We start from the raw sequence: 8,512 nt of genomic DNA, 5'->3' as shown, positions 1-8,512 counted from the left end.
AAACGGATCTACCATCTTGGCCACAGGATCAACGCACAGCTTCTAGCGTCCGAGTATATCGCCGATGCAACGCTCATTGGGGCAATCCATCCTGATACACTGTTTCGTTGCTGCAGAGGCACACGCTTGCCCTTGAGAGGTTACACATCACCTAGGAGTCAGTATCACATAAATTTTGACCGCCGACAAACTAGGCAGGATGCGACATATTTTGTCTACTGTATGTAACATAGTATGTACACATCACCCTGTACATACATAACTCATTTCAAATACAAACGCAAGCAGAAATTTCGCACATGGACCCTCCAATCCATGGTCCCTGAAATGGACCGTGGCATACGTTTACGGGCTTAGCCTCGCACATGCGATCCAATGTGCTCTGCATCGACAGTCTTCATGATCTATCCAAGGGTAATGCATGTAATTGCCGCTTGACGATTAGGAAACTGGCCAAGGTCCTTTGGCCGTTCGGCGTGTTGTTCATGCGCCAGCGTTGCCAAACACATGGCCTTGACTCTGAGGTCCCACGTCAATTCCCGCTGGCCAGCGCAAACCAGCGTGGCAACAATGCGTAACGGCTGGAAAATTCTTGTTTTCTCGGTCCTCTGTCTAAGAATTGAAGTGCCCCTCTCTAGGCTCGCTTACCTGAGGACGGATTTGCTTTCAGTTTCAAGGCACTCTTATCCGCCAAGGGCGCATGATAGACTCATGTACCATGCGGTCGCTGTGTCGATGAATGACCAGCTTTGGTAGATTTTGCCGCGTGTTCAAAATCAAGCCGTGTGATAGTCCGCCAGTGTTAGAGACACCAACATGAGCGTCCACAGCGTTTCTGCGTTTGGGACGATCCATGATTGGGTTCCAGAGAAGAGAACTGGATTTGTACTCTAGGAGTGCAATCACTATTGTTGAGCGATATTCGGCAGCATTCGGCCGCATGTCGTACGGTTCCTAGCTACGCTATCAGCCTTCACCTTAATAGACGAGAAGGCGTTGCCAGGCACGTGGAAGAGGAGCGGTCAATGCCCTAGTGGACTGGGGTGTCCCTAGATCTAGTCCTTGTAATGGTACCTGCTAGTGCCGGCCTTGGAGCAAGCGATAGCGTGAACTTTGTTGCAGGTCGCTCAAACCCTCTGGCAGATGCATGGTAGGTACTACTTAGCGGGAAAGGCCCCCCTATGCGAATTGCAGAAATGCGGCACGGTGGCTCGCAGCTTGCCTGGGCTAGAGCGTGCGGACGGGCTGATTTCCATGGTCGAGAGAGTGGGGCAAAGGACTTCCCTAGTCAGGGCCATATATGTGTAGCTGAGTGTAAAGTACCTCCCGTGGCCCGCTCGTTTGAAGTGCTTTGCCATCATTCATTTCCTTGTTCACCTGGCTCACCTGGAGAATGGCGCCTGCCCGGAAAGAATCGTCGGTGGAGCTATGCTCCCGAGTGAATGCTCAGGGTAATACTATTGCTATTCGTATGCTGGAGTATCTCAGTACTGCAAAAACCCCAGTCAATGGATTTCAGTCCCTCGCCGCAGAGTTCATCGACCTCTGCCAGGTACTCTGGTCGATCGAAGCTGGTCTCACAGAAGCCAACAAATCACGCAATGGATTCCCCATGGAAGTATCCCAGGAACTTGACAGGCGTGTGCGCCAAGTCAATGAAGAGTTCTCTGTCCTCAGCCAAATGGTCAACAAATGTAAGTAATTTTGCGGTTAATCCAGATGCGAGTGTCTTTTCCAGCACCAACAGAATGGTACTGACATCCGAAATAGTTGTAGATAAAGAAAACCACAAAGGTGGCTTTGGCATGAAGTTTCGCATGATGTTTGCCGACACAGACGTCGACAAGATGCGGCATACACTGACACGAAGCCGCGATACCTTGAAAGTGAGCTCCGCCATGTTCAGATGGACACTCGGAGAGGCCAGAGCAGATGCTTCAATGGGAATTGGATACGCAGGTCTCATTGCTGCATTGGAGCGTCTGAGCCCCAGCACGGCTAAGAGTCTGCCACCACTACATGCCGCCCCAACTTCAGATTTGCCACCGGTGCCTCCTTCCAAGGCCCATCCTTATGCAGATCCACATGGTTTGGACAGGCCGTCTTTGAACCAACTCAGACACGATGAACACTCCTATCACAGCGACACATCCCATCATAGACATGAAGAAATCTCACCAGGTATTGTCGACCTCCACAAAAATTGGCGACCACCCCCAAGTGGTAGCTCGAGCGACTCGACTAGGGACACCATGTATCATCAGAATATCGGGTTTCATGAGGATTCTGGTTACGGAGATGTTCGTTTGCACAACACTCGCTCCCCAACGCTTGAGGACAGGCTGCATCATCTTAACGTACAAGATCGCTACGCCGACGACAACCATACGCATAACTCATCAAAGGTAGACTCTCAGTCAGGCGGCTGGGCACCGCGCCAAAGTGGAGGTTCTAAGAACATAGGTGGCAAGGGAGCTCTCCTAGATGCTGTTGAACAGCGGAGACACCGAGTACTAGAGCAGTTGCTAGACGGTGGAGCAAAGGCAGAATCTCACATGGAGGCTGCTATGCTACGGATTGCTGCGCAAAATCAGGACGTCCAAAGCATAACCTTGTTGCTACGATATGGTGCGGATGCTAATGGCTTTGATCGGGAAAGTGTAACGCCACTGTTTGCAGTCACACGCTCGCAATGCTTCGAATCTGCAAAGATTCTCCTGAAGCATGGGGCTGATCCTAACCTATCTGCGGGACCCGATTCAGAGTCGCCATTATCTCTGGCTGCTAGCAATAACTCGGCCGAGTTTGTTCAGTTATATCTCGCCCATGGAGGAAATCCCGACTTGATTTTGGAGAACGGGTCGACTACTCTTATTTCAGCAATGAACAAGACTACATCACCGAAGGTTGTGGAAATGCTTCTAACATCTGGTGGGGATGCGAACGCAAAGAGCGGGGAGGGTACGACTGCGCTTTTCCAGGCCATCCAAACTAATCGCATCGACCTGATGTCGGTACTCCTTGACCACGGAGCGGACCCTAACCTGCCAGGCCCTAAACATCCACTTTGGCCATCATGTTATAAGCCGAAAGCTCTCCAACTGCTGTTAGAACGTGGCGCTGACACCAAGAAGACCCCCGGTGTCATGGAATTGGCGGCCAGTTTGAAGAAACTTGATTCTATCAAGATCTTGATCAATCATGGAGTCTCGCCGAACGTCAGGAAGGACAATGTCTATACACCGCTGTGCTCAGCTATTCGCGACAATAGCCCCGACATTGTTACTTACCTTCTCGAAAATGGTGCAGACCCAAACTACAACGCTGCCGAATATCCAGCTTTTAAGTGCATCACCCACAAGCGCACTCAGTTTTTGCCACAACTTGTCGCTGCTGGTGCCGACCTCCACAAGCCAAAGGGAATAATTGAGACTGCTGTCAAGTTCAACGACAAGGATGTCATGCTCTACCTACTCGATCAGGGCGTGAACCCCAATGATCGCACAGCTGACGGTTGCACCGCCCTGACTACCGCGATTCGTGAGGACCGCGGCGAGCTGGTCGATATCCTGCTATCCCGTGGCGCTGATCCTGCCATTCGTGGCCAAGATTGGCCTTTGTGCATGGCCGTGAAGCGGCCTACCATCTTGAAGAAGCTGCTTGCCGCCACGCCCAATCCTCGCGCCTTCCGTGGTGTTGTCGAAATGGCCGTGGTTGCCAACCAGATTGAGAGTATCAAACTTCTTCTTGCAGCTGGCGTCAGTGTCGAAGACAAGAACTGTGGTGTCTTCTCTCCCCTTACTACAGCTATCCGCGAGGAGCGCAAGGACATTGTCCGCTATCTGCTTGACGTGGCAAATGCGGATCCCAACGCCCCTGGAGAGCATCTTCCCATTGTAAAGGCTCTTCGCCGATACTCTGGAGATACCGAGATCCTTCAGATGCTGCTCACACGTGGCTCCGACATCAACAAGATGCATCGTGGCTGGAACGCCATCCTCCAAGCTGTCGAGAACGGCGATGCAGAGATCCTGAAGCTGCTCATTGACATGGGCGGCCCCGTCGATCTTCAAGTTACAGATGAGTCTGGCCGAGCTGTCATTGACATCGTGACCGAGCGCGGGTGGGAAGAAGGTCTCGCACTATTATTTCCCAATGCTGCGCAGAAGGTCGGAGCTCGGCAGTAGGTAAATTTGCCTATTGATCTCCTTTGAGAGAAATTATACTAACGCAGAAAGCAGGCGTAGCTTCTCAATATCTGACTGGCGCTGGATAGGCGCAGCGCTCGACAAGGACGGCATGAGATCCGACGACGACGACAGTTGCAGCCAAGCATCGAGTGCGATATTACCCACGGCATAACGTTAGTTCTGTGGAACGGTTTGAACTTTTTATGTAATGACGATGGGAGGAAAGGTTCACATGCATGCTTGGAGTTTTGGTACACCACAACATATTCCCCATTTCCTTTGTAGTAGCCCAGCATCTCAATCATCACATAGCATATTGTTTTTTTTTGCATACCTCTTGCAGATTCTACCACTGTAAGTTATTTAGTTTCACATATCTCAATTTCCTAATCTCAACCACCTGCATATAACTATGAAATCTCTACTATCAAAGTACCCTATGCACAACATCTTTACCAACACGAGCGGCACCTCATCCCGCGTCTCCATGCCGCCCCTCGCCTCGTTTCTCCCTAGCATTCTCCAGCCGCAATATCGCGATCTTCCCCCTCCCATCGGCCCGATTTCCAACCGCCCCTCCAGACCCTTCACGGCTGCTCCACTCAACCCCCCCAAACTCTAACATAACAAATACACTTCGAGCACACAACTCGCTGAGGGTGTGCTGATCGGCCATAGGGCCCCCCACCGCCCCGGCCAGCTTCCGCAGCATCTGATCAAAAAAAGTGCCGAATAAACGTGGTAACGTGACAGTGTGCTGTAGGTGCCATGCAGTAGCTTGGTCGTAGTCCAAGCCACAGATGCGCATGTCTACTGTGACATGCTTCAAAAGTGCATGTTAGATACAGGTGTTGCAGCAGAACGCAGCGGCAGGGGCCGATCATTCGGGTAGCGTGGTGGGGGCGACCGTGGCGCGGAGTTAGTATTAATTGGGGTGTGTGGATGTGGGATGGTGGTGGTTTGACATCAGGTGGTTTTCTGTTCTGATGCCCTGTTCTTTTCTTTATCCCATGTCCACGGAGATTTTTTGGAAATGTCATGTGACTGAGTGGCGAGGACCGGGGGAGTAGTTTTGTAGGGTTTGTACGGTGGAGGGTTGCCTTGTATTGTGTGCATGTGTACGGAATGGTATCCGATTGAAATATAGGGCGCGGATCCACGGGAGAGCATGGATAAAGTATGCGGAGTTAACGTATTGGGAGCGCAAGCCGTGTGTGGTTGTCGTAGCGAGAACGCCTCGTAAGGGTGCCCTGGGATTGCCTTTTTACTTTGCTATCATGTGGAGCGTGCTGTTAATGCGTATACCCTGCTCGCAAATATGTGCATTGTAATAGTAAGGAAGCCACTGTGACATGGTATTGAATATAGCCAGGTTAGTCATAAGAGTAGAAGCAGGTGAGATTGCCGAAACTGTAATGATTGTCGTGATTATCAAGTTTTGGTCAGCTTCCAGCATTGTAGCGACTGCTACCAAGCTTCGTGGCGACTCTGCCTAGAACGCCTTGCTCGCCTTATCGGCAATACTAGACTCCCTGACTTCACCACCATGTCCAGCCAGACTAGCCTTGCGCACCTGTTCCCCGAGAGCTTGATCATTCTCACCACCTCCCTCAAAGCTGATAAGAGATGGGCAAGGTCCAATCTTCTTTCGCATGACATAAGTTTTGATCCACCATGGTAGCACAGTACCACACTGGTGGCTAATGAATTTCCGCGTGGGAATCGCAAAGATGTAGTCGAGCTCTTCAAGTGTGCGTTGCTTCGTCTCAGGTACAAAGAGGAAGATGAGACATAGAGCGATAAGGTTGAGGCCTGCATAGAATCCGAATGCGCCGGTTGGTGTCATGGCACTTAGCATGCGCGGGAAGGTGATTGACAAGACGGCTGCCCAGAACAGGCATGTTGCAACAGCCCAAGACATGCCGACTTCGCGATGAGAAAGTGGGAAGACCTCGGCGCTGTACGTGAAGGGCACTGGACCTTCTCCCGGCGAGTCTTGGACACAATTAGCAGGGAACAACTCGTACGCCAGAGGAAACACATACACCATGCACCAAAGAGGTAGACGAAAAGAGCAACGAGACCCAGATGGGCGGCACTGCTCTCAGGAATCAAGTAACAGAGACCAGCTGCGAGCAATGTCCAGGCCATCTGTGGGAATGTAAACAGGAGCAATGTTCGGCGACCGAAGGTGTCGATAGTCCAGAGTGCTGGAAAGGCGAAGACGAAGTTGACCAATCCAAAGCCCATGGATGCAATGAGGGAGATTGTAACACTAGCACCAGCTTTCTCGAAGATTGTGCTCGAGTAGAAAGCGATGATGTTGACTGCTCATAGTTAGTCTTGTTCGTATATGCTGGCATGCTTGAAACATACTTCCGCACATCTGCTGTGCAATCATGACCACACCTGACGCAACAGTCGCCCTCCGAAGTCGAGGGATAGTGAAGAGCTGAATGAATCGAGTGACTATGTTGGTTTTCAACGATATCAGACTGTTCTCGACGCGCAGCTGCGCGTGGATGTAGTACAGATCGCGAGCAGCTTGGATATCGTTGTTGCGGAGGCGTCTGAGCGATTTGAACGCCTGTGTGTATTTTCCCTTCTTCATGTACCAACGTGGAGACTCAGGACAGAAGTAGACACCGATAAGGAGGGGAAGCGCTGGAATCAAAGCTGATCCAAATTGCAGGCGCCAGGAAATTCTTCCTGTATCCTTGACGGCCAAATTGGCAACGGTGCCCAGGAAGATACCGAATGCTGTCCACAGCTGCCAGGTCATAACTAGCGCACCTCGAATGCTCGCAGCTGAGCCTTATTAGTGACTATATCACTGGAAGAGGTGCATCGTACCTACGAGCATTCTCAGCGGCGAAGATGGGAATCGATGCGCCCTTGCACCCCATGCCGATACCCAACAGCAAGCGTGTAATGAAGAGTTGTTCCCAGGCTGACACTTTTGTCAGTAATACTCATCAAACTAGAATTCGGGGTGCTCACTTTGAGCGACTGCAGATCCAATAGGCGACAAAGCGCAGAATATTGCGGATATAAAGATGCAGCCACGACGTCCGAAGAAATTATTTAGCGGATCAGAAAGCCAGCATCCACTAAAGAACGTCAGTCGCTGTGTGTCTAGTCGTTGTATTATGACCTACAAGAAAGCAGAAGCAATGTAGGGTCCGGCATTGATCAATCCTTGAAGCCATTGGTTGCGGGCCGCATTGGGATTGACAACGCCATTGACCATCTCCGACGTGGGAATTCCAAGGGCGTCTGGGAACGACAGGTTGGCTCCATTCGATCCAGTCTGGTCCCAACCTTGCACAGCAGCACCAACAGAGCAGAGAACAATGGTGAAGTAAAGAATCTTCGGTTGACGCCACTTGTGCAGGACCTCATTGGAGATTGCATCCGTCTCTTCTTGAGTGATCCCAGGGACCTTTTTCATATTGATCGGGTCGCGTGCGACAAGCGCAGCTTTGCGAAGCAGAGGCAGGTGTTGCTCGAAGTCGTGCTCCTTTGCGAATGAATCGACATCTTGAAGCATTTCATCCTCGGTCATGTGAATGAGAGGATTCTGGATCCTTGGATTATTGATTGGCATTTTGCTTGGATGAATTACTTCTTGTGTATAGGTAATGAACTCACTTCGCCGATACACTGTTGCCAGTATTCACAACACCACGTTCTTCGAAAGCACTACTTCATGTCAGTACCTATACTAAAAAACGCACTTGGTATAGAAGCATACGAATCATGATGCTGGGTGCGATCTTTGTCGCTGTAGTCCTGGCTATCCATGATGGAGGCGTCTGACACAAGTCTAGGAGATTATCACACAGGCCGCTAAAGTAGGTGAGAAGAGCTTCGGCTTTATAGGTATTCTGGTATTTCTGCAGCAAACGGGAAGGACACCCCGCCGTACTACCGGTAGGTAGTGGTACCGGGAATCCTTTGATGAAAGCTGTGTAACACCGCGACCGGTTAAGCTATGCATGGGCTAGTAAGGTAGTTCGGTGAGCATGTCGTGCAATGTAACCCCTACGAGTAACGATCATCAACAGGGCTCACGCTGACGCTGTTGGCGGAACAGAGGTGGAGCAAGATCAAAGCTGGTGTCTGCCATGGGACAGGGTAACTTTGGCATCCTCGAATATAGTAGTCGACACACATTGCCAACCCGCCCAACATGTTTGATGCTTAACTCACCGTGGCGGTATCTTGGGTCGGCTTGTTACTTAGCTAGCTTCTTGGCCACCTCTTAACTTGCCTGGCCCGCCCACTTCGCGTGCCGTTCAACCCCATGGAGAACTCGACCC

At 50.9% G+C, this 8,512-nt stretch overlaps 3 protein-coding genes across 3 annotated transcripts; 1 reads left to right on the top strand and 2 right to left on the bottom strand.

Annotated features, from left to right (window-relative positions):
* Positions 1-404: 404 nt before the first annotated feature.
* IAQ61_007866 (uncharacterized protein) lies at positions 405-942 on the bottom strand (the record flags this gene model as incomplete). The annotated part of the gene is made up of 2 exons (XM_003841936.1): positions 405-581; positions 718-942. 2 exons carry the CDS (start codon positions 940-942, stop codon positions 405-407), a joined length of 402 nt encoding a protein of 133 aa, XP_003841984.1.
* Positions 943-1,349: 407 nt separating this feature from the next.
* IAQ61_007865 (uncharacterized protein) lies at positions 1,350-4,528 on the top strand. Its single transcript, XM_003841937.2, has 3 exons — positions 1,350-1,694; positions 1,771-4,183; positions 4,242-4,528. The coding sequence occupies exons 1-3, from the start codon at positions 1,394-1,396 to the stop codon at positions 4,360-4,362; spliced, it is 2,835 nt and encodes a 944-aa protein (XP_003841985.1). The 5' UTR covers positions 1,350-1,393; the 3' UTR covers positions 4,363-4,528.
* Positions 4,529-8,133, bottom strand: IAQ61_007864 (uncharacterized protein). Its single transcript, XM_003841939.2, has 8 exons — positions 7,945-8,133; positions 7,842-7,892; positions 7,349-7,777; positions 7,191-7,300; positions 7,048-7,140; positions 6,567-6,998; positions 6,236-6,517; positions 4,529-6,185 (listed from the first exon to the last, which is right to left on the bottom strand). Exons 1-8 carry the CDS (start codon positions 7,992-7,994, stop codon positions 5,683-5,685), a joined length of 1,950 nt encoding a protein of 649 aa, XP_003841987.2. The 5' UTR covers positions 7,995-8,133; the 3' UTR covers positions 4,529-5,682.
* Between the last annotated feature and the right edge of the window lie 379 nt (positions 8,134-8,512).

This window comes from Plenodomus lingam (assembly GCF_022343315.1).
Source record: "Plenodomus lingam strain CAN1 chromosome Unknown contig_3, whole genome shotgun sequence".
In the NCBI taxonomy this organism is placed as follows: domain Eukaryota; kingdom Fungi; phylum Ascomycota; class Dothideomycetes; order Pleosporales; family Leptosphaeriaceae; genus Plenodomus; species Plenodomus lingam.
This window is presented reverse-complemented; position numbering and strand designations above follow the sequence as displayed.